The following is a 25,831-nucleotide window of genomic DNA, read 5'->3' on the forward strand; positions in this document are numbered from 1 at the left end:
CAAGTGCTCACAAAATAAAGTTGAAACTCCAAATACCGCTTACCATCCTTGGTGACCCGGCACCACCTCTGACTCCTCCCGTCACATCCTCCAATTTTCAGCCACGTTCTGCCTGACCTGCTCTTTCTCCCTCTGGACCTCTGCAGGTGCAGCCCTCCCTCCCATGTGTCTGGAATGTATTTTCCTCTTTTCCCAGGCCTGGATATCTTCTCCTCTTCTAATCCTGGCTTGGGAGGTACTTCCCCCGGAATCCTTTCTTGACATCTAAGGCTTTTCTAGTGTGCTCCCCTAGGACTCTGCACTACCCTCATCAGTGCAGTTTACGATCAGGCATTGGGAACTACTTCTCTGTCTCCTCTCCTGATTGTTAGCTGCAGCAAAACCTAGGGCTCGTTCGTAGTTCTAACTTCAGTACCTGGCATGGTGACTAAACACGGTAGACATATACGATAAACGTCTGAATAATGAGTGGGTGGATGAGTGGGGGAGGAAGCAGGTAAGGCTTTCATGGGGTCAAAGCCAGAGGAAAAAACGTCCCTTGCCAAGTGACAAGTGACACCAGCTCAAGGAAAACTGCAGAACTGCAGGTTGGGTGAGGTGCCAACTTGAGTCATACAGAGGAGACCAAACAAGTCACCAAAACTGAGAATGGTACCATGTGGGGAAAACAGGGAGCCTCTGGCTCAGGCTGTCCAGGAAGACATCTGGGATAGTCATCTTGTGTCTGTGGAGGCTCTGGGGCATTCTCTGTTGCAGTGAAAATACTCATCTGTGTTTAAAATGCTGGGATGTTTTCCTTGTTCAGTGAGTCCTGGGGATGAACAATGCTTCCTTACATGGGAGGAAAGAGACTGAATCCTATCCAGTAGGGCTGCCAACCTATAGCTCGGATGCTCTCTTCTCCCAGACCTGCACTGTCCAGTATGGTAGCCACCAGTCACATGTGGCTATTGAGCACTTGAGATAATCAGAATGGAGATACACTGTAAGTGTGCAATATACACAAGATTTCCAACACTGATACAAAACGTAAGATATCACATCAGTAATTTTTTTACATTGATTATATGTCAAAATGATACCCATGGATGGTGGTAGTGCTGGTGGTTTAGTTGCTAAGTTGTATCTGACTCTTTGCGACCTCATGGACTGTAGACCTTCAGGCTCCTCTATCCCTGGGATTTTCCAGGCAAGAATCCTGGAGAGGGTTGCCATTTTCTTCTCCAGGTGATTGGGTTAAAATAATATATATTATTAAAACTAATTTCACTTAAAATTTTACTTTTTAAAATGTGACTATTAGAACATTTTAAATTACCTATATGGCTTACATCTATTTCTATTAGACACCATTGTCCTAGGTCATTACTAAAGCTTGTATATAATGCAAATTAAAATTTCAACATTAGTGTCAGACAATAGTTTCTAGATACTGGGTTCTTTCATGTAAGCAAAATGAAATTTTTAAAAATTATCAAGGCCATTATTAGGTTTGTACCATTTTCTTTTGCAGCAAAAATATATTGTAAGACTCTCATCATCTAGCATCATTGTTATTTCATCAAAGAAAGGGTGTTAAATACTCAAAAGGCCACAACCTCAGAATAATTAAAAGCACTATAAATCATAAAATTAAGTTTTGAGAAAATTTCCCTCAGCATCTCCTCCTTTCCCCAACTCTACAGATCAGATCTGCACAGATATAGCATATGGCATCTGAAAGTATAGTTCAAGCATGTGTCCCACTAAATAACAATGCACCTGTGTCCACCCTCCACAGACAGTGTGGACGCTAAATGCAGGAGACACAGCATCACCACACTTTGCTCTGGACCCAACATCCCCAGCTCTATTCTTGGTGCTGCTGATATGAATGAGTTGGTATGGCTTTTCCAATCTCTAGCCCCAATTTGGGCTTCTCTGGTAGCTCAGTTGGTAAAGAATCTGCCTGCAATGCAGGAAACCCTGGTTCAATTCCTGAGTCCAGAAGATCCCTTGGAGACGGGATAGGCCATGCACACCAGTATTCTTGGGCTTCCCTGATGGCTCAGATGGTAAAGAATCCACCTGAAAGGGAGACCTGGGTTCAATCCCTGAGTCGGGAAGATTCCCTGGAGGAGGGCATGGTAACCCATTCCAGTATTCTTGCCTGGAGAATCCCCATGGACAAAAGAGCCTGGCTGGTTACAGTCCATGGGGTTGTAAAGGGTGGGACATGAATAAATGACTGAGCACAGCACAGCCCCAGTTTATCTCCTCACGCACTGCTGCCACCCTAGCAATCACGTGCTATCTGGGCTCAAGACACACAGCTGACCAGCAGAATGCGGACACCTCTGGTCGCATTTATTAGAAATGACCACAGCTCCACTCTGCACCACTGTGTTTTCCTAGACAACTAATTTCGGTCTTTGGTTGAGCAACCCCTTTGAAGAGAGTGGAACACTGAGGTCTGGTGGAAACCACAGGGAAGTAGCAGCACCTTTTTCCCAAGAAGATCGGCTGTTCTCAGGAAGCTGCAAAGAGGCTTCTCTTGGGATGCTGCCAGGCCCCATGTCAGTTGGTACCAAGCACCACCCAGAGGGTAACCGGGTGCCCGCATATGTGCATGTGTGTGCGCAGGGGAGCATGTTCTCAAAAGACAAATGCAGAGTCTAGTCAGGACCCGGACATGTGGAGGTGGGCCAAGGCTTATTTTTGAAATGTTTCCTGAAAAAGATTCCTCAGTGCCTGAGACTAGGGCTTCTCCAAGTCTTATTTTAGTCCTGCTTGAATCACATTACACAGTAGTAATAATAGATAACAGTGACGGAACCCTATGTCTCAGGTATTCTTCCAAGAGCTTTAAATCTGCACAATCATTCCCTGAGGAAAGTGCTCCGAGACCATCTTGGAGAAGACTGTGAGGTCACAGTCAGTAAGCAGCCACGTCTCAGTGTCACAACAGAAGGTCTGGCTCCCAACTCTGAGCTCTCATGCTCCACTAGAATGCCCCTTGATGGTCAGCCAGCTCACTCACTTGAAAACCTTTGGTTCATATTGACCTTTCTCTCTGTCTTTGCTCTTGAAGTCTGCACGCTGGAAGGTACTGGAAAGATGGAAAATCACAAAGCTGGCTGTCCAGAAGGAAGGATGTCCTCCCTTGATCTTCTCTGAGCTATTTCCTGGTATTTGTCAGACATTCCAGCTAAAGGATCAGAGAAGAGTCATTCCTTCCCTTTACCTGAATGGGGAAATGTTCCTCTAACTGAAGCAGCTGAGGTAAGATAGCCGAGTGACTCCAGGGATGTGGTCAGACCCAGAACACTGAGATCGGGAATGATCTGCTTGAAGGCCAAGCATCCAACATCTCTTATTCTCCAGGGAACTCACAGTAGTGGCCTTATGGAAGGTCTGAGCTGAGGAGGTAAAAAACCAAGACTGCTCATGTCTACCCACACCCTTCTAGATGGTTGGTTCATCCCCAGGTTAGTCATGCACCAAAGTTTATCTCCATCTCTTTATTATCACTTCCATCTGCCCAAGCCCGGCCCACCCCCATGGTCTGTGGGACTGCAACGGCCTTCTGACTGTAGCTCATCTCATTCCTTCCCCCCAACCTTCCACATTAATCTTCCTAACATCCTGCTTCACATATCTAAGTCTCCCTGCCTTTGGTAGTTACCTAAGCTAAACCTTGGCTGTATCCCAAAGCCCCCACCATTGTGTTAGCCCTGCCCGATAATTCTCTCACCTGAGCCCTCTAGCTCTACTAACCCAGTCCACTCCTTCTTGGTCATAACTGCATAGTGATCTCCACATGCCTCCCCATCCAGCCATCACCCTTTCTACAGCTGCCTCAGTATAACACTTGTGCAATGCTCAGCCTAGGTCAGTGCCTCCATTGCACTTTTCACGGGCTCCCTGGCCTCCCTCCCACTTCTGCACAGCTGTGCCATCTTCTCCATAGGTAGTGGCCACGTTTCTACTGCTTGATGTTCCCATGGGCCAGATAGTCAACTGACTGCAGTCACTTTCCTCCTCTTTAAACCCTGGATCATAGCAAAGTTGTTGTGAGGCTTAACTGAAAGAACATAATATAAGGTGCCTACCACGTGTCAGGGGAATAGTTTGATCAATAAATGTTGGCTGATTATGGTCCTGGATTTATGTGCTAACACGGAGAATTCTTTGTTGAGTGAAGGTGGTTTTAAATTTCCCGTGATTTGATTTTCTCCCTCTGCTCTGAGGATTCATTCCCACGCCTGTACTTGCAAACCCTGATGTTTTCAGATCGTTTGAGAATGAATCTAATGGGGTGTTCTTTGAATCCATCAGTCATCAGTTGAGACTGATGAAGCATCTGAGTGCCAGGTACCCTGCGGGGCTCTGTGCAAAGATAAGCCAGCATGCCTACCCAGGTCGTTCAAGGAAGGGAGAGGGAGAGCTTGAAACTGGGGTAACGGGTGCTGCTCAGAGGTGAGCACGGGAGTGGGAGGTGCTGCCCTACTTAGACTGAGGGGGCACAATGTCTCCCTGGAGTGGGGAACCCCATCCACCCGAGTTCCTGAAAGGTGAGAGAGCATCCCGAGCAGAGAGGGCTGTGAAGATGAGAAGGTGAGAAGGCATGAACCCTCGTGCAGAGTCAAGTAGCTGCAAGCCTGGGCCTGGCTGGGGTGGGCGTGGCTTCACGGGCGGGGTGAGCGGGCAGCAGGGCAGGGCTTTGGATGGGGCTCGATGCATCCGCCTTTGGGACACTGTCCGTGGAGGATGGACGGGGGTGGGACCACAGCCCAGTGGGAGGGCGGCTGGGGGCCGCTGCTGTCACCCAGGTAGAGGGGGCAGCAGTGAGCAGGGGGCAAAGTCAGAAGCCAAGAGCTATCCAGGAGGCAGACTCAACAAAGCAAGGGTGGGCAAGGAGGAGGGACACCAAAGGGTTGGCTTGAGTCACAGGGTGGGCAGTGGGCTTGCCCTGAGACGGAGACATGAAAGCAGACTGGGTACTTGATGGCTTGAGAAGCAGGCTCAGCAAGGCTTGCGGCAAGGGAAAAAAGGAAGTGTCTACTTAATGAATCAAGGAGGGACAGGGGGAAGCAGGAAAACCAGAGAACAGAGGTAACGATGCCTGATGGGGCTGGCTTCAGGGTCACTGGGAGGGTGAGGTGAGTGCAGGAGGTGAGAGCTGTTGGATATAATCCGCCTCAATCCAAAGTAAGTGGCTCCTCTTACTGCATCCAGGACACCCAGGACTCCACAAGGGGCCTCTGCTGATTGTGCCCCTCGCCAGCCCAGATGGAAGCGCGGCTGCCGCGTGATTCCACAGGTCCCCCAGCACAGCCCTTCTTCCGTCACATCACACATCCCCCAGTGAGTTTTCCTGGCACCCTGGGGCCCGAGGCTCATGTCACTTCATCCCACCGTCTGTCACCAGGACCACACTGGTGGCCTCCTTCCCACGGCTTCTCCCACCCACAGCTGTCATCTCCTCTCTGCTCTTTTCAGCTCTTGTCAAACACATTTTGTACTTCCTGGCCCCCAGCCCTGAAATCACTCCCTCTGCTGGCCTTGGCATCTATCCCTAGGATCTGAAAAGTGCAAATTTTACCAGACGCGGCATTGCGATTGCCTCACGGCTTGTTTCACGTTCTCATTTTCAAAGTAAGTCTGACATTCAGCAAGTGAAGTGTTGGGTGCTGAGAGCCAAGGCTGAGGCACGACGCTCTCTGCACAACTTCCCTGCCCCCGTCCCCTCCACCCCTGCCTACCTAGCTCTCGGAGAACACGTGGGGGGCAGGTGCCAAGCCAGGACCGCTCCAAACGTACCCATGTCGCCCTTATTCCTGGTTTCAGTCACCCTCTCTACACCCACCTCCTGGGCCTGCTTTTACCCACAGCTGAGAAGCAGTGGAAAAGACCCCAGGGTCTGAGCGCTAATGCTGGTCCTCAGACTAATACCAGTTTGACTGCTCATGACCACAGCTAACAGTCACCGCATGCTTATGAGGGGTTAAAGACCAGGCTCTGCATTTGACATGGATGGATGTGCTTACCCCACAGTAACCCTGCGTACCATTATTATTCCCACTTTAAAGATGAGGAAACTGAGGCTTAGGAGTTAAGTAACTCACACCAGCATCAGCTGATAAGTGGCAAAGATGCTCTCTCTCCAAGTTCACATGGTGAGGAAACCTACCTTCCACTTAGCCAACCAGTAGCCTTGCCTGGGCCTCTGTTTCATCCACTGAGAAATGACAATGGCCCCTTCACCCAGAGGGTACTGAGGACATCAAGGGCAGGAGATGTGAGAGGGCTTAGGAAAGTCTCCTATAAATATAAGATGTGACTATCCTTATCTGAGGGACTCACCACAAGGTTCAGCCTTTCACTTAGAAATTGCAGCAGGTATCCTGAGATCCCCTCAGCTTCATCGACCCAGTCCTGTTAGCCTTGCTTCTCTCTGCATTAGGGGCATCACACCACAAGTGTTCTTCAAAGTGTTAGTGGGTAATGGTAACTGAACATGCCAACATCCTAGGTCTTAAAGGGAAAGAAGCCACATGTTCCAACTTCCTATACTTAGACTGAAAAACGTGGGCAGGTCAGTTTGCAGTTTGCAGTCAAGTTGCCATCCACGTGACATGTCAACTCCAGGGGCAAACAGTTTTGTTGTCATTGTGTTTAAGAGGTCCTGAGATGTTTAGATAAATGCAAAGACGGTGTTAAACCAGCTTACATTGGGATCTCCAGTTGGGAGGGCGTCTGGTCACCTCCACTGGAGGGAAGGCATGAGAGGGAGAGGGAGGCCATGCATGGAAATGGCCATGGCAACAAATAAAGAGGATGGTTCTACGGGTTCTGTGGAATCCTTGCCTCCTGTGTGTGAGAAGAAGGATTAATCCAGGGCCTTAAGGAGCAGGGAGGTGCTGCTGAGTCAGAGGGAGTCCTGCATCTGGAAATTGCCTCCAACCTGAGCCACTTTCTAAGTTACTTCTGGCGTGTACTGGCAGAGTACCTTCCACCAGCAGCAGAACTGGAGGTAAGCTTATTCACAATCTCTGAGCTACTTCTCACTTGTGTGTGTGTGTGTGTGTTTGCACTCAGTTGTTCAGTTGTGTCCAACTCTTTGCAACTCCATGGACTGTAGTCCGCCAGGCTCCTCTGTCCATGGGACTTCCCAGGCAAGAATACTGGAGTGGGTTGCTATTTCCTTCTCCAGGGGATCTTCCTGACCCAGGGAGCAAACCCATGTCTCCTGCATCAACAGGCAGATTCACACTGCATCACCTGGGAAGTTCTCTTATTTCTTACAGGTGAAGAAACATACCCAGAGAGCTGAAGAGTTGGGAAGTAACTTAGACAAAACTCAGCTCTTCTCATGCTCAGTCCAGCTGTTTCCCCCATTTTATCACGCTGCCCAGATACAGGACAAAATGCCAGAAACTAATCAGAAAAGGAGCAGATTACTGAGGAAGGCCTAAGAGCCAGGCTTCGTGTTTGGTTCCTGAGCAAACAGCACAGCAAGAGGAACAGGGGAGGGGCAAGACCTTTGATCAAGTATGCAAGTAGCTAATATGCTTAGGAAAAGGTGCTCCACTTCACTGATTAGCAGGGAAAGGCAGACTTAAACCACAATGATATACCACTGCTCAGGCTCTAGAAAGGCTAACATGAAAGAGACAGACAATTGCAAATGACCAGCAACAAAGCTGAGGAGCCACTGGAATTCTTGCATTGCCGGTGGGGTGGAGATGGTATGACCACTTCCTTAGATGTTTGACAATATCTAGAAAAGCTGCCAGGGACACACCCTACAGAAACCTATACTCATAGGCACTCTATCAGAAGAATCTCACACTGGAAAAACCGTACATAAGCATTAACAGTAGACTAGATATACAAATTGTAACACTCTCCTCCAAAGGAATACTATACAGCAATGAGAATGAACAAACTGTCTTGCAAAATGTGACTGGAATTCACACATCTCTTCCACCTCACCTCCAAGTAAACTCCCAGGTCTAAGACCCAATACCCTACTCTGAGGATGTCAGAGCCTCAGAGCCAAGATCCCACACTGCACTCCACCCCCTTGGGTGGGCTCCTGATTCAGACTGAGCTTGGTCCCCCTACCAGCAGGGGCTCTCAGAACATTGTGCTATGCAGGGATGTGTTGGCTAGGGCATCTCTCAGGGTTGCTACGATGATAAGGTAGGGCCAGTGTGAAAGTGAAAGTGGCCCAATGTTTACTGAATTAACTATAAGGGAAATCTGTCTGAAACTCACAGAGCAGACCAGGATCGGGGGGGTAGGGGTGAGGGAAGAGCCTGCAGGGGTAGCAGGCAAGAGACATGGGACCAGAGTGGAAGGAATCCTGGCCCAGAGGCGCCTGCTGTCTCAGCCTCTGTGGTCTTTCTTCCCCCAGACCCTGGTGAGAACCCCTTCCCGGCCCTGCAGGCGGTCCTCAGGGCAGCAGACACAGTTCTCCTGCTGAGATTCCAGGCTGTTGGGAAACTCCTCCCACTATTTCCTTCAAAGCCCTTTGAAACTCTGAAGTGCTCTGGAGTGAAGCGCTCCGAGAACTACTGTCACCAGGCTCACAAACTCCTGTGCTGAAAAATGGTGCAGAGGAGCGACCAGAACGCAGTGGATGGGCGAGCCTGTCTGCAAAGCTAAGTGTCTGCGATGGGTCTCCCCTCCCCTCCCTGCACCTTGACGTGGAATCACCAACTCCGTGCTGAGCTAGTGGAATCGCCTTGACTCTGAGGGAATATGCACATCTTTTATGCTTAGCCATTCCAACCATAAAGATTTTTATCCTATTACCACTAAGTGACGAGTACAAGAAGAGAAATGATGATCATCTTTGACAGCCATTCCAACTGAGTAAATACAAGGAGGGAGAAATGCAATCCTAGATGGGGCCACAGCCCCTTCATTTCCCAGGATGGAAAAGAGCAAAGGAAAAATGTATTCCCAGTGAGATGCATCGAAGTGTGGAATTTTCCCCCCAGGCAAGCGATGGGCATCCCACTGTTCGAACCATTTAGCACTGCACTGGACAGAGCCCAGGAGGATATGCCAAGGGGAACACTCAGACCCAGCCTGGCCAGAGGGAGGTGAACTAATGGGGCTTCCCAGCTCTCACCAACACCACCCCCCACCAGCCCATAGCTTCTGGGCGCATCCACCCTGCCACCTGCTCCCCTGCAATCAAAGCAACCCCATAATAAGCATTGCCAGGCAACAGCAAAAATATACATGTGCTTTATCAAAATATTTCCCCCCTTCTCAAGGGGTGTGCCTCCACTTAATGGCTTCCTGTCTGCCAGATGTTTTATGTGCTACTTGGATGATAGCAAATCCAGCTGTTGTCACCAGAATGTGCTGATGGGTGGGGGCGGCAGGCCTGGGAAACGGGGACTATTTGCTGTACCAGTCAATGCTTTATAAATAGCGGAACTCCCCTGGGAAATCTTCTCAGACTCACCCCAGCTAGACACTGTCTCTTCCTCACATTGAAATACTTATTTATGGTACTCCACCCCCACCCCACCCCCGACACAGGCAGCCACATCTATTCATCCCTGTGACCACTAGAAATTAAGGCTCTCATCCACATTAACAGAACTATGGGCCTTAGGGGAAAATTTGGATGCTTGATGAATGAAGCACCCGTGTAGTCTTCACATGAGACCAAGGCGGGTGGGAGAGCAGAGTGTATGTACGTATTTATATCTGAAAAAGAGAAGGTCAACCATGGAAGAACGAACCCATCACAGCTGTGCGGCACTCGGGGAGTGAGAAAGCTTCAAGTTCAAGCACAGATGAGAAGACAAACCTAAGACAGGGGCAGGGACGGGTGGAAGGCCATTGCTGGTCACCTTGCTCAACTCCTCTCCCTGAGCTTGAATCGGGGATGGGGAGATGGAGCGGCAGCAAAGACATGACTGAAGACCCAAGACAGCAGCTTTCTATCTCAAGACTGTGAAAATGTCAAGTGTTACATAAGGAGTGGGGTGGGCAGGAAAAGGTTGATAACCTCATAGGGTGAATGAATAGATTCACTGGAAACTGTAGTCACTCATTTCTAAACTATCCTCACCACGTACCCCATGGACCCTAAGACTCCCATAAACCCTGCAATGGGGAGTTCAAAACCTGCCCCAGTCTTATCTCTTACTCTTCAACTCAGTCATTCCAGGTTACAGGTAAACCCCACTGCCTCCCATAAAATACCATGGACTCCATGGGAAAAAGGACCAAGAGAAAGATGGGGATTCTGCTCAATTTCACACAGAGAATCAAGCTCCCCGCCCCTCCGAGGCTTCTATCACATGATGCCCCAATGTGACTAGTATATCGGGTTCCATGCCCCCAGTGCACTGACCTTTCAACCAGCACAGCGGGCTGTTGGTGAAACACTCACAGCCTTCCTCCTCTCTCCCCTCCTCTCTCCACCCATGCCACTGTGGATTCCTAAGCCATGCCCCCCACTGCCCGCCCTCTCAGCAGCACCTGCTCTAATGCTCAGCTAATAGCTCTGGGTCTCAGGCACTGTCCTAATGCATCCTATAACTCAGAATGCAATTACTGTGGTAGGGAAATTGGAAGCAAATTTAATAAGCTCAGCCCCCTCCCACATGCTATTTCTTCACTCTTCTCTTTTCAGTAATGAGAATTCTTTAAGGGAAAAGGCCTTTTTCCCTTTAACGGAGGCTATTCTCCTGATTCCTTATCTGAAGCCCATGAGGATGGGAGGATATGGAGAAGGGGACTTCCTCTAGCTCCTTTTGTCCTGTTTACTCGTAAGGCAGATGGGAAGAGAGCAGTCAGTTGTCTTTCCAGGCTTATTCTCCCTTTCATCTGCTCAGCTAACATTTATTGAATTCCTATCACACATCACAGATTTCTCTCCCTAGAGGGCAACTGGTGTCATAACTAGTTGAACCTTAGCTGCAAGGCATGATGGGAAAAGGGAGAGGTTAAACTGTCTATGGAGTCGTCCCCAGGGTGGGCCAAGAGTTACAGTAGGAGCTTCTTGGTAAAGGTGATGCCAGCTGCCAACAGAATGGCAGCACACTGACCCTTGTGGTTGAAACTGAGAGGAGGGGGCAGGAAGGAACCAGAGAAGCCAGAGGTCTCCAAAGGAACTGAGACAGAGCCTGTCTCCTGGACAGAGGCAGAGGGCTACAGCGTGTAGGCAAATAGTCATCTTTATTCCAGGGCCTACTGTCTACTCAAACCCAGGGCCTCTAAACTGGACCCACCCACCAACCATGGACTATATCTGATCTACAAAACAAAGCCACAGCGCCAGCTGATGCTCTGTGGTTTAAAATTTGAGCAGCCGTCAGAATCACTGGTGGTGCGTGTTGAGACACAGGTCACCAGGCCCCACCCCAGAGCACCGCACTCAGTAGTTCTGGGGGGAAGCTTAGAATCTGCAGTTCTAACTGGTGACGCCAATGCTGATCTCCTGGTCTGGGAAACCACACTTTGAGAACTACCGTTCTAAGCCTTTGCTATTCGATGTGAACCCTGGACCATCCATCAGCAGAACCTGGGAGTTTGACAGGAATGCAGACTCTCAGGCCCCACCGCAGACCTGCTGAATCAGTGTGACAAGAACCTCAGATGATTTAAGTTCAAGAAACACTTACCTGAGGTGGCAATTCTCAATCCTGGCTGCTCAACAGAATCACTTTGAGAGCTCAGAAAAGAGACGCTTCAGCTGGTTGGAGGCTGGCATCAGCATTTTTTAAATGTTCCCCAAGTAATTCTTAGGAGATGCCTGGATTGAGAACCGCTGGGACTCCCACTCATGACTAACACTCCACACCCATTTTTCCAGCACTGAACTTACCCCCTCATGACTCTGGGGAGGGGTCAGGAGGAAGTACCTGAAAAGCCGAGTGTCTGGGACCACCCGGTTGCTGGCGATCCGCTCACTCTCCCGCTGGTTGAAAGCATACAGCTTATAGGGATCGTCGCCGACACGCCACTTCTTGGCATTCAGATACCGCCGCTCATCAAACTGGTTCCATAGGTCATCCCAGTCACCATCTGAAATCTACGGGACATGAAGGGGAAGTCGGTGAGGATGGCTCCGGGCCCTCTCAGCTCCCTCTGTCTGTCAGTGCCCAGAGACCAAGCATGTGCCAGCAAAGTTCAGTGCAAAGATGGGGGCAGATGTGGGACATTAATAAAACCATCAGCAGTAATAATAAATGAGGACGACAACAATGGCAGCTACCATTTAATGAGTGCCGTCCTCAGATACCAGGCACTGGGTTAGGATCTATACACACTTATCTCATGTAATTCTCATAATTTGAGGAAATGGATGTTGCTCGTATCCCCACTACACAGACAAGGAAGCCGTCTCACCAGCCCAAGCACCCTGCTCAAGATACCACAATTAAGAAGCAACAGGGCTGGGACTTGGATTCTAGAATACTAACCCCAGAGGCCACCTCTCTGGGGTAATTTGAGACACGTGATGGAATGTGCCGGCACAATGGCTGACACATAGTAGGTGCACAATGAGTGCCATTCCCTGCTCTGCCAAAGGAGGGCAGCAATGGAAAGCAAGCGATCCATCTATAACGGGGGGTGCTACCTGCTGGACAGACACCTTGTGTGTTCCTTCCTTCCTCCAACCCAGCCTGCTGCTGCTGCTGCTAAGTTGCTTCAGTCATGTCCGACTCTGTGCCACCCCATAGACGGCAGCCCACCAGGCTCTTCCGTCCCTGGGATTCTCCAGGCAAGAATACTGAAGTGGGTTGCCATTTCCTTCTCCAACGCATGCATGCATGCTAAGTCGCTTCAGTCGTGTCTGACTCTATGCGACCTTATGGACAGCAGCCCACCAGGCTCCTCTGTCCACAGGATTCTCTAGGCAAGAATACTGGAGTGGGTTGCCATTTCCTTCTCCAGCCCAGGAATCTATGGTTATTTTAAGAAGCCTCCAAGGGGGAGCAAGTAACAACCCTCATCATATGAGGAGACAGCACCTTAGAATGTGTAAAGCGATTTCTGCATTCATCATCTCGATTCATTTTCACCAAGACCCTCCGCAGGGTAGGGAAGACAAAGTTTCAGAAAGGTTCCTGGCTTGTCTGAGGTCCCCAGGTGGATGGTGGCAGAGCCCAAGCAGAGCTCTGTCTCTTGGACCCTCCATTGCAGAGGAGGCAAGGGGATTCACACAGCGGGAGGCCGGTTCCCGCCCAGACCCAGGGCTGCCGCCTCTGCCCTGCCCACCCAGCTCTGCAGCCACCAGAGATTCCTCACAGCCAGTAGGGGGTGTGGGCTTCAGGGCCTCTGCAAGCTGGGTGCTTCCCTTGACAGTCACTGCCCAGTGGATGCTAGCACTGCCCCTGCTAGGGGAGAGGCAGTCTGTATCAGCAAAGCTCAGACCTTTTAGGTTCATCAAAGCCAAAAGAACACTGCATCTGGAAAAACCTATTGACCAGGCTCTGACCTGGACCATGAGAGCTGGAGCCCCGGGGCTGGCATAGTCACCAAGGATGAGATGTTCATTCATGTGTTACTGACCCTTGGCCCTGTGCAAGTATCTGAAGCTGCCTGGGTACCACCCATCCCGTCACTACCAGGATGCCCTCTGTCCTCCAGGCACCTAACAGGAGAGCCCAGGGCAGGCACCACAGAGAGTAGTGCAGGCACTCAGCCCACACTTGGCAGGTAAGGCGGGCCACTCGTGCCAACATGCACATTCATCTCAGGCAGCCCTCCAGCTTATCAGGTAATTGATCTCTCCCTTTCACACTCTCTCTCTGTTATCTTCTTTTGAAACAGCATTCTCTTGCTAATAGCACAAAATGAAGCATTGGAAACCAATGATTTTTATCCAATAATTGATTTTATTAATGTCCTGTGATATTGCTGCTACATGGGGACATTGGGGGGGGGTGGTGTTGAAACCCCAGCCTGGCTGTGCCATGCCATAGCCTGACAGCTGTCATCTGTGCTCGGAACATGACCTCAGGGCTACCCTGACATCCCACTCTTGCAGGAAGGGCCATGCAGCTGGCTCATGCCCAACTGAATTTACTGCAAATCTCAAAATAATTTGTGGGCCCCTACAGTGCAGTATGCCAGGGAGGAGGAGATGCGGAGACAGCAGTCCCCTGCCCTCCAGCGGGTTGCAACGTTGCATGAAGATGTCTATAACAGAGGAGGGATAGGAATAGGAACAGCCTCCCAGAAGAAACATCAAGTGAGTTACGGCTTGAAGGATGAGCTGGGATTTTGCTTTGCTGAAGGGGAGATGGGAAGGGAAGTGCGTGCAGTGAAAATCCAGATAAGAGACACAACAGCTTAGAGCCATCGGGGAATGGCTAGCTCAGGATTGGGGAAGCCAGAGCTGAGAATGCAAAGAGAGCATGAGTGAAAGAACATTCTGGAACATAGATGGTTCTGTATGAAGCAGGTTGGGGGAAAGTGTCTGGCTACATGTTTAGAAGGGAGGGGAGGGAAGAGAGCTCCCCAAGGAGACCAGCTGGGAGGTGACCTTAGCCCTTGAGCCTGCTGGGAAAGGAAGCCTGCTGGGGTCCAGGTGGATGGTTCTGCCCATTGGCTGGAGAACCCGGTGGTGGGGCAGGCCCTGTGGGGAGGCACGGGGGCTAGAGAGATGACACTTGACCTGCAGAGACAGCACTCGACCAACCTTGGCTTCATCCCTGCCCCAGCTCTCTACTCACACCAGACCAGGCTCAAGGCCAAGAGGACACAAGGTCGGGGGTGTTGCTCAGCCTGGCAATTGCCACCCTAGGGCAGCTAAGCACCCTTGGCATCCTTGGAGATGGCGCCATGAGAATGGAGCTGGCTTCCAGAAATCCTAGAACCAGAGCAGCAGCCAGGCTGGCAAGAGAAACTGTCTGAACAGTCACTCGAGGTGTCCTTGCAGGGGACCACTCACTCAGATAGTCATGGGTGTGGAGCAGGTTCATACTTCCCTGCACTGGATCCACTGTGGGGATCTCCCTGTACTGGGAGCTTGGTATTCCTATAATGAAGTCTGGATGCATTAAGTAACGGTGAGGCTGTGTTTAAGACAACGCTACCAGTTGAGTAGCAATTTCTGTTTTACAAAGTACCTTGCAGGTGCATGGCAGAATCCCCCATTTGGATGAGGAGGGGTCAGCTTAGAGAGGTAAGGTGGCTCGTCCATGCTTGACAGTTGGTAAGTGAAGGGACCCCTGCAGAGTCTCCTCAGAGTGTCCCAGCACCATGGACAGAACAAAGGTTGTCCTCTCTGCTGAGGGTGAGGCAGCAGAGAAAGATCCCCTCTGAGGAGTTGGGTGGAGGACATACCAGAGGAAGGACCCCAGCCCCTCTTGCCCTACTTGTCCCCAGAATAGAGTGACCACAGTCCTCCAAGGACTTCTGAAGGGGCGGTGACTTCATAGGCCTGTTTTGGGGCTGATTTCCAAGCTCTTCAATCCATTAAGTCCCACGTCTGGTGTCTAAGGGCCCAGAGCACGTACATTGTACCCATGCATTGGGCTCCTTGCTTCCTGGGCTCATGTGAATGCCCAGAAAGCTTCTGAACATGCATTTTCACCTTAACAAGCCTTCCTAGCCCAGGAATTAGAATGCTGCTGCTCCAAACAAGGACACGGGAGCCCCCAGAGGACCCACCCCAGAACTGCACCCACTCCCATGTGGCTCCCCCCAAGCTGCCCTCACTTGAATTTCTGACCAAAATTTATTCAGTCCAGAGTGGGCGTGTTTCCAAAGAGGGGTATATAGCCACAGACAGAAACAAAGATCATCTTTTAAACTGAAAATTTCTGACTAAGCCAGCCAACCCCCTGGCCAAGACCAGTGCTTAAATAACTTGGCACCAAAATCAAAAGCTCAAAAGCACATCTGTTAAGCTGCTTCATGTCTTTCCTCCCACCAGGCTTCTGTGAGAAATCTGGAACCCCTTCCCTCCATCCTTCCCTGGCCTATTTTCTCTCGCTCTGTTTTCCAGCTGATTATCTGGCTCAGGAATCACGGGGGTAGCCTTCCCTTCTGTTAGGTTCTGAGGCTGCCTCTATGTTCCACTAATGGTTTTGTCTCCTTCCCTTCTTCCCCCAGCTTGGCACTGCTAGTTTTCTCTTAGTGCCCTAATTCTCTTCTTCAAATGGAAAAATCTCTAGCCCTTGCGAAGGCTTCCATCCTACTCTGAACTACCCTGATCCTCAAGGAACATCTCAGAGTCACCCTGTAACAGCTAACACCTTGAGGGGCATCCACCATGTGTCCTAAACATTTACATTTAATCCTCACTGTGATGTGTGCATTGCTTTAGTCCTGTCCGACTCTGCAACCCTAGGGACTGTAGTCCACCTGGCTCCTCTGTCCATGGGATCCTCCAGGCAAGAATACTGGAGTGGGTTGCTATGCTCTCCTCCAGGGATATTCCTGATCCAGGGATTGAATCCATGTCTCTTAAGTTTCCTGCATTGGCAGGCAGGTTCTTTACCACTACACCACCCAGGAAGTCCACAATCCTTACTATAATGGATATCAATAGGACTGTCCCCATCTTGTAATTAGGAAAACTGAGGCACAGAGAGGAAGTGTCAGAGCCAGGATTTGAACCCCAGGGTAGCCTGGATTCAGTTCCATGTGTTCAGCCATTAGGTGACTCTGCCTGGATTCATCTTCACTGCCATTTTCTTGGGTCTTCAAAGACTGTCTATGTGTTTCCCACCATTTTTCTAGGTCCAGTTCTTTCTTTTCTTAGAGATCTTCCTCCAGGCAAAGACAATGGTACACCTCTCTTAACACCCCCCTGCCTGCTCTTCACTCCCCCATCCAGGCAGCTGTTCTCCCAACAGTGGCCTTGATCCTGACAGCCCAGGGCAGCAAAAGGGGGAGGTCTGCAGGCAGATTCCTGCAGGAAGATGGGAATGTGATAGAGTAGCACAGAGAAGGTCATCATCAAAAAAAATGATAGAACTGATCATTTAAAGACAGTATAGGGACTTCCCTGGTGGTCCAATGGTTAAGGGTTCATGTTCCAGTCAAGGGGTGTGGGTTGATCCCTGGTCCAGAATTAAGATCCCATATGCCTCATGGCCAAAAATCCAAAACATAAAACAGAAGCAATAGTGTAACAAACTCCACAAAGGCTTTAAAAATGGTCCACATCAAAAAAAAAATCTTAAAAAAAATAAAGACGATATAATTCATCTATCCAACCAATGTGTGAAACTCCAGTGTAACATTCTGCTGGATCCAAAGCACATCCATCCAGTTAGGCACACAGAGGCCCCAAGATGCCCACTCCAAACTTCAAAGGACTATATATAACTTGTAGAAGTTTTCTTCTAATTTTGAACCAGAATTTGCCTCCTCATAATATCTCCCTTTGGGAGCTTGTTTTTATCCCCAGGGATATCTGATGCAAATCTGACCTTCCTTTCTCATGTCCTTGAGATATTTAATGACAACTATTGTATCCTCTAGGTCTTCCAGCACACCCTCCGCCATTATGTGACTTGTATCTCAGATAAAATGACCCAGAGGAGTGCAAAGATCTACCAAAGGATCAAGAGAACATGACTAAGTGAAGTCGGGTGGGATTCATCAAGGAATTCAAATACCCTGGAAAGCCTTCCATATGTGTGGAACAAGGAGAGAGGCATTGCTCACGACAGAGTCTAACTTTCATATGCAGATGGAAGCTGCTCTGTTAAAGTGCTGTTACCCTGATCATGCCCACTACTTACTGGACACATAAAACTACCCATCCCAGCTCCCCTGTCAGAACCCTAGAGGGAGGGGTCCCCCAAATGATGTCTAACCCTTACAAACAGAAAATTGCACCCCCAGTCTCCCAATGAGGAAACAGACACAGGTAGGATGAATACGTTGCCCAAGTTTACACAACTGAGAAGTGTGTCTCAAAGCCTACAGACGCAGTTTCTCGGCCAGCCATGCAGTCTGGAGTTCCCGTACCTCCCTGCACCCAGGCTACTTCCAGAACCACAGTCTCTGTTTCCAAGCACCACCCCGGGCACTGCCCCTGCCTTTCACCCACTGGAACCGTTGCTTCCAGCACCATGGCAGACCGGATGCCAGGACTTCCATGCTAAACTCCAGCCACATCTTGCATAATTAAAAACAAATGTGGTTTCTAATGCATTGCTGGACTTTCTAGAAGGAAAATCTTCACCATGAGATGAGGGATGAGGCCAGGGATAATATAGGGTGGTGAAGCCAGAGGTGGGATAGATGACTGTAAGTAAAGACAACATGGGAGGCTGCCCCAGGGGTAATGGTCATTGAGAAAGTAAAGCCCACCTCCTAAAAGATGGAGACACTGAATCTGAGTCGTCCATAATTAAGGCTTAGTCATTCAGTCATGTCTGACTCTGTGATCCCATGGACTGGTAGCCCACCAGGCTACTCTGTCTGTGGAATTTTAGGCAAGAATACTGGGGGGGTTGCCATTTCCTCTTCCAGGGGATTTTCCTCACCCAGGCATCAAATCCGCATCTCCTGTGTCACCTGCATTGCGGGCAGATTCTCTACCTGATGAGGCATCAGGGAAACCCAGTTAAGGACGAGAACAGGGACTAAATGGTCCCAGGTCAGCTCTGAGCTGGCTCGCAGCAAAGGAAAACATAAACCTTATCTGGAGGAAAGCAGTCCCAAGGCAGGCTCCCAGGATTCCCACGGAGCTCACCAAAAGATGAATTCACAATAAAAAATGATCATACACACAAGGAAACAAGTCACTATAAGGGAGAGTCCGTGGAAACTATAAAGAACATATTCCGATCCTCTAAGAAATTCAGACACAGAAATTAAGTAACAGAATAAAGCATATGCAGCTTGAAACGTGGAATGAAAAACTACCAAAGAACAAAAGTCCTTTGAAAAAGAACCAAACAGACTTTCTAGAAACAAATATATATATATACTAATGACTGAAAGTCAAACAAATGCTTACAATAGTCATAGCATTTTCACGAGAACGTCTCATTGATACTGTCCCTACTTAGTCAGCAGGCCAGTTAGGTTGTTCCCATTTTGCAGATTGGAAAACCGAGGCTCACGATAGCAAAAGAACTTTCTCGAGATCACACAGATAGAGAGCTCACCATTGAGACTCTAACTCAAGTCTTCCGATCTCAAAACCGGTGTTCCCTCCCCATCACCAGATGTGTCACTCATTCACGGGGCCACTTTGCTCCCCCTGCTAGGCAGTCACAAGAATACAGGAGAATATGCCCATGTCTGTACTATTCTACTGTCAACCCATCCAGGGAGTGACCTTGTTTTTCCAGAGGGTCAGTCAAGAGAGGATAGCATGATCCCACATCAGATACTGCTAGGTAAGTCCTACTTAGCAAGGGTGGTCTGTGAGAGGAGTGAGTGCCAGTAACAGACTCCCCACAGTGTGCAGGATCAGCTCAGACAAAGAGGGAGGGACAAGCCAGCCCTTGTTCACCCCACCTGGGTTCACGACACAGGGAAGAGCTGCAAAATCCTTCCCCCTCATCTGGGGACAGCACATCAATTATGGATTATTAGATAAGATCTCCATTTTAATATTTCCACCATGTATTATCACCTCTCCCTCTCACTGGAATTCTGTCTGGGGAGTTATTTAACTGATGTGCAGAAATCTAAATTTAATTTATTATGATCTAACTCACTTTAGAAGCCAAATTACCCTGCACTGGAGAAGGATCAAGTCAATATCCCACTTGGCTTTCTATTTATCTTCTGCACAGTTTTCTCTTCTCTTTAGAATTCGTTTTATCTCGGGTGCTGGTAATAAATTTAAATTTTCCTCAGAATTAGGCAATTGCTCCTTCAATGTTGTAGTTTAATGGTTAGTATTAATTATATGAAAGTCACTCTTAGAGAATTTGGTAGATGGAATGGACATATAATAGAGGAGGAAAGGGCAATTTCTCAGACCAAATGAGGTAGCAGATCATTCAGTAGGGTGAGTTTACTTTTCTGTTCTACCTCCTTCTGTCTCTTCTCCCCACTTTCTTTCTTACCCCCACTCCCTCAAGAGCCAGGTGCCAAGGAATGGGGTCTGCTGTGGCTTCTCTGAGCTGCTGGGAGTTCTGATGGCCTGGTCCCACATCAAGACCCCTCTCTATTGCTGGATTCAGTCTCAATTGGTCTCTGATCAGAACCACCATCGCCCAGATCTCTCCTCCCCAACACGGCCCCAAAATACACACTCACCACATCACAGCTTTGGGAGGTGCTATGAGCCTTCTGGAAGAAGACAAGTTCTGATAATTACTATAATTGCCTGAAAACTCCAACTGTGAAATATAATGTGATTAACAGAATGGACAGAAGCCCAACTTTTGTTTCTGGAATAGGGGGAAAAAAAATCTCATGCAATTTGAGCCTTATATGGAGATTAATTTGCTTGCTAATTAGCATGAGAGGGAGGTGCCAGGGAAGTACAAATCAGCGTGACTGGGCAAGAAGGTCTGGTCCCCCTGCACGTGCCAGGGTGGGTGAGCTCTAATGCTACGTGTCTGCTTCCTACCCCACACTTTATACATCTACCACCAAAGACCAAACCCAGAGCTCCTTTATGGATATGGGCATCTCAGGTCATTTGTTGTTTGCTTGAAGAACACCTCCCAGTTGCTGGTCAGCAGGAAGACAGAGAGAGCCGGTCTTAACCGCAGCATTGACTCCTGCATCTTCTTTGAGTTCAAAGGTGAAACAGTAAACAGACACGGAAACAAAAGAAGCCTTGGTCCCTTCCAGCTCTGGAACCCAGCAAGAGATCAAGTGCAGAGGGAGCCAAGTAACCACCCGGGGCTCGGGAGGAAGAGGATTTGGTGGACTGCATGGTGGTGCAAAGCAGGTGGTTGTGCCCCATCACCAGGAAGCTGGCACTGGAGGACAGCAGGCATGAAGAGATGAGCCAGTGTTCAGGAGGGACCAAGGAGAGGGCCTACACCTGGGAGAGGGGACCAGAAGTAGGCTCAGGAAGGGAGGCCCCCAGCGGAACAGAACCAGATGCTGAAACTCATTGTCCCTGGAGTGGACAGCTGAGTCATCTTGGGATCTCAAAAGACTGAGGTCTGACAGGTGACTGACACTGCAGCCATGTCCCAGGGCAGGGATGTGAGGGAAGAGGAGGCCACTTCTCCTGGGGTATCCCAACAGCGTGGCCATAGCAGGACAGAGATAGAGCCTCTTGGTCACTAGAAGCAGGAAAAAACCCAAAATGTTAAAAACAAGCTTTGGATTTCCCCAGTGACAGAAGAGGTCTCCCTCTTCACCTGTACAGGGCTGGGAAATATCTTGAGGCCTCATCAGAAGTCTCATTAGCCTCAAGGAGTAGCTTTGGAAGCAAGCAGTTTTCAAGGGGCTGTACTGAACCACAGCGTGTGGCAGGGGTCACGTGTGAACATGCCTTCAGGGACACGGGAAACAGAAATGTGAGCAAAGACTTTCCAGGAGCCACACAACACCCTCCTAGTGACACTGCCTTAAATCTCCCCTTTGGGTGAAACAGGGCTTCCCTGGTGGCTCAGATGGTAAAGAGTCTATCTGCAATGAGAGAGACCCAGGTTCGATCCCTGAGTCAGGAAGATCCCTGGAGAAGGAAATGGCAACCCACTCCAGTATTCTTGCCTGGAAAATCCCATGGATGGAGGAGCCATCCTCCATCGTTGGTGACAATATATGCCTGTGGGTTGAGTTTGCAGGCTGCCAAATTGTGACCCAGCGACAATCAAGGAATGAAAGGAAGGGGGTAAAGAAAGATAAAGGAGGGAAGAATGAAATAAAGGGAAAGGTGCTCACTCTACGTGTTAGGCTTTTGTGACATCTCTCTCCTTCAAGGGGCCCCTTGTACATTTCAACCCAATTTCACACGGACAGAAATGCAGCAGAGAGTTCTGAGGTGTGGGAAAGTGGAGGTGGGCAAAGAAAGGGATGCACAGCACCAGAGAAGATCCTGCAATTCCCCTCAATGGTCCTGAAGATGCCATCGGAGAACACGAGTCAGGCGAGCCGGCCCCGAGCCGGGCTCTGCTACCAGAGCCAGGTCCCTTCAACCTCTTATGGTAGATTTCTCCCTCCACCCCAGGGGCAAGATGAACCTTTACCCCACACGATTTTACAGATCTGAGTTAAGTCTCAGAAATAAGACAGGAAAAATTGCTGGACAAAATGTAAGGCGAAAGTAACCCATTATTATTGTCAGCATTGCTGTGGTTACTATTATTCCTTTTGGGGACAGAATGCTAATGAGGAGAAAATTTACAATTTTACAATTTACACACAGCTAATTTACGTTCAGCTTCTTCCTTCCCTGTGGCAGAAATGGGGTCTCTGACGGTGCCTCCTTCCTGTCTGCCTGTGATGAAAGAGACAGGTTGCTGATGTTGCCTGGGGCTTAGGAGGGCTCATCCACCCAAAAGCCCCATCTCAGATATGGGTTTGAACACAGAGCCATGCAAATGACACAGCCAGGAAACTACTTTTAATCAGGTCATCGCCAGCTTGGAAGGGTAGAAATCTAGCTTTGCGAGGCCTCTGTGCAAACTCCCTTTATGATGTGGCTGGAGGTGGGACCTAGGGCAGGCACGGAAGCCATGCTGGGCGATTCTGGGTGGAGATCCCGGGATCTCAGAGGTGAGGTCAGAAACCAGAGCCTGCTTGAGATGCCGAGGCTCCATCAGGCCAAGGAGCCTGGGTGTCAGGGCTCCCTGCTCGAGCGCTGGCCCCTCTCCCTGTCCGATGCAGCAGCCCCGTAGGGTCTCCTTGGTGCCTCCTGGGACTTGGCTCCCAAGAGCTGGAATGGCCAGTCCTACAGTCATCCTCACAAGGAGTGTGTTCACCAGGGTTTGCAGTTTCCCCAAACCTCACTCCAGGTTCTTCTCAGGCCAAGGTGACCTTGGGGGAGCCAAGATGGAAATGGCTGTGGGAAGCCAGGGAAAGGGACCGACTAGAAGAGGTGAACAATTCGCACACCAGACAGAGCTGCTCAGAACAGCAGCCACAGCCAACAGTTGTCTAGCATTTACTGTGTCAGGCTCTGTCCTAAAAATGTCACTCACCGAGCACTCAGGACAAACCTGAAGCAGGTGATACCACCAACCTATTTTAACTGAAGGTGAAACTGAGGTTCGAGGAACTAAAGGGACTCAGTCAAGGTGACTTAAACCAGGGCAGGTAGGCTCTGTCGTGTCCTTTACCAGGATCTACAATGGCAGAGGGTCGTTCGTGGAATAAGGCTTCAAAACCAGCTCTGCCTAGTGAAGGATGGAGGAAGGACAGGGGAGGAGGTGCCCACCAGAAGCCTATCATACCCTTTCCACCAAGGCGATCCTACAAACACCTCCCCTAATGAACAGGTCAAAAGGTGCTAAACTGGATTTTCTGGCTAGAAATGTTTCAGAGTTGCGTCCCTTAAGCCCTGTCATTCATTCCCCAAAGGTGACATTAGCAAGAAGCCTCTAGCGCTTGACAGAGAAGAATTTGTTCCTCTCTCTTTGCCTCTGAGGTGCCGGCTAGATCTCCCCAGATACCGCGTGCAGGCAGGGCCCAGAGCTTAGCGCATTTTCTATCCTCTCTGTAAATAAGGTGACACCCAGATACCCTCCAGCTCTCTCAAAACTAGGTCAGCTGCTGAATATGTAGGTATAGGGTTGGAGTGAATAACTTTGAAAGGACTTTTATCTCCCAGGACTCCATGGGGTCTGCTGGCTGACTTTCATAAAAGAGGCTCTTTTATGTCAAAAGCAGACCCAGATTACTCGACGTCATGGCCACTGAAATAGGTGGGGGCAGGATGCCCGCCTCCGCCAAGGGCAAATTTAGTGCTGCAGGCAAAACAGGGAGTGATGATGGCTGTGGGAGAAACCCTTACAAGCCTGACCTAAATACTGACCATCTTTACGGCCTGGCAGGAATCTCGTCTATGATGTCTTACATGAACTACAAAGAAGGGGTTTATAAAGCACTTGCTTATGTAAATAAGACCCACGGGGGCATTTCTCTCACCCCAGGAAGCACAAATAATCACTCCCTCAACGACATGCTTGTCACTGACCCTTCTTGTCCATTCATTGAAGTGCCGGTGGCACAATCCTTTCTGCAGGTTAATCCTGAACTGAGAGGGATGTCAAGTGCCAGAGTGACATTTAAAACATCTTCTATCCTCACGTGTCATATTTTCGATTCCACGTATGAGTGATGTTAGATGTTATGCCTTTCTCTTTCTGGTTTACTTCACTCAGTAGGATAATCTCTAGTTGCAGCCATGTTGCTGCAAGTGGCATGACTGTATTCCTTTTTTATGGCTGAGTAGTGTTCCATTCACTTTCACACATTGGAGAAGGAAATGGCAACCCTCTCCAGTGTTCTTGCCTGGAGAATCCCAGGGATGGTGGAGCCTGGTGGGCTGCCGTCTATGGGGTCACACAGAGTCGGACACGACTGAAGCAACTTAGCAGCAGCAGCAGCAGTGTTCCACTGTATACATGTGCCACATCTTCCGTATCAATCCCTCTATCAGTGGACATTTAGGTTGTTTCCATGTGTTGGCTACTGTAAACAGTGCTGCCATGAACACTGGGGTGCACGTATCTTTTTGAATTATAGTTGTGACACAAATGAACCTTATCAAGGAAACAGAAACAGACTAACAGACACAGAAAACAGACTGGTGGTTGCCAAGGGGGATGGGGTTGGGGGAGGGATGGAGTGGGGGTTAGGGTTAGCATATATAAGCTTTTATATATAGAATGGATAAACAAGGTCCTACTGTATAGCACAGAGAACTATATTCAACATCACATGATAAACTATAAAGGAAAAGAACATATATATTTTAAAAGAATAGATATGCCTAGGTATAACTGAATCACTTTGCTGCACAGCAGTAATTTTTTTTAATAAATTTTATACAAAGCACAATGCCAAAAACATTAAGTTAAAATTTCACCAAATGAAAAAAATACTATAGAATACACAGTTGTAAAAAGCTACATTAAGTTATTTTACAACTGCCGCAAGCTGCAAAAAGAAAAAAAACCCAATGCCATAACTAAGTTATCCCTCTCTCAAAATAATGCCATTTACGTTATAAACCACGAGCTCCCCATCAAAAGACGGGAACTGCTTTTGTTAATTCATATATATATATATATATATATATGACTGTGTCACTTTGCTATACACCTGAAACAAACACAACACTGTAAATAAAATATAGTACAATATAAAATAAAAATAAGTAACAGACCTTTGGGGCTTTACACCGAGTTAGCAGTAATTAATACAACATTATAAATCAACTATACTTCAGTAAAAATAAAACACCTCCTATCTTCTAATTCAAATTTTTAAGCCCAGAGTGGTCTTCTCTTTCGCTTCTTCAGAATAAAGCTTACTCTGACTTAAACTACAAATGGGACTCTCTGGGAATCCAGATTTGCAATTCAGATACATCAGGAAGAGATTAATCACTTGGCCAGAGCTGCTTTGGTTTATGTTTTACTGCATAAGAGCACTCACTACAAGATTCCTTTAAGTAATCCATTTCCTTGGTGCATGAAAATTAGACTCCAGTGACAAAAGTCAGTATCTCAGCTTCTCCAGAGCACTATTCTGGGAATGAGGTAAAAACCATATTGCCCTGTGCCTCTCCAATCCCTTGCATTCTCAGCTTGGACTCACTCTGGCCCAAGGCCCTGGGCAGGACGCTTTCCTCCTACACGCCTTTCTCATTCAATCTCTTCCCAAAAGGAAGGAGTCAAAGCCAATGGCACAAATCTGACTCTCATGTCTTTCAACACCGTCCTCAGTTTTCCAGGGACCAGATTCTCTCCGC

The 25,831-nt window shown here is 48.8% G+C and overlaps 1 protein-coding gene across 1 annotated transcript in view; it reads right to left on the reverse strand.

The window, feature by feature from the left end:
- Positions 1-25,831, reverse strand: part of GALNT14 (polypeptide N-acetylgalactosaminyltransferase 14) — a 217,041-nt gene that overhangs the window by 63,794 nt on the left and 127,416 nt on the right. Inside the window, exon 2 of the mRNA XM_055399652.2 lies at positions 11,880-12,049. Within this exon, the coding sequence (XP_055255627.1) occupies positions 11,880-12,049 (170 nt within the window). The remainder of the gene's footprint in view (positions 1-11,879; positions 12,050-25,831) is intronic.

Source organism: Moschus berezovskii, chromosome 11 (assembly GCF_049115385.1).
Source record: "Moschus berezovskii isolate FMDL1 chromosome 11, NW_MosBer_1.0, whole genome shotgun sequence".
Lineage (NCBI taxonomy): Eukaryota > Metazoa > Chordata > Mammalia > Artiodactyla > Moschidae > Moschus > Moschus berezovskii.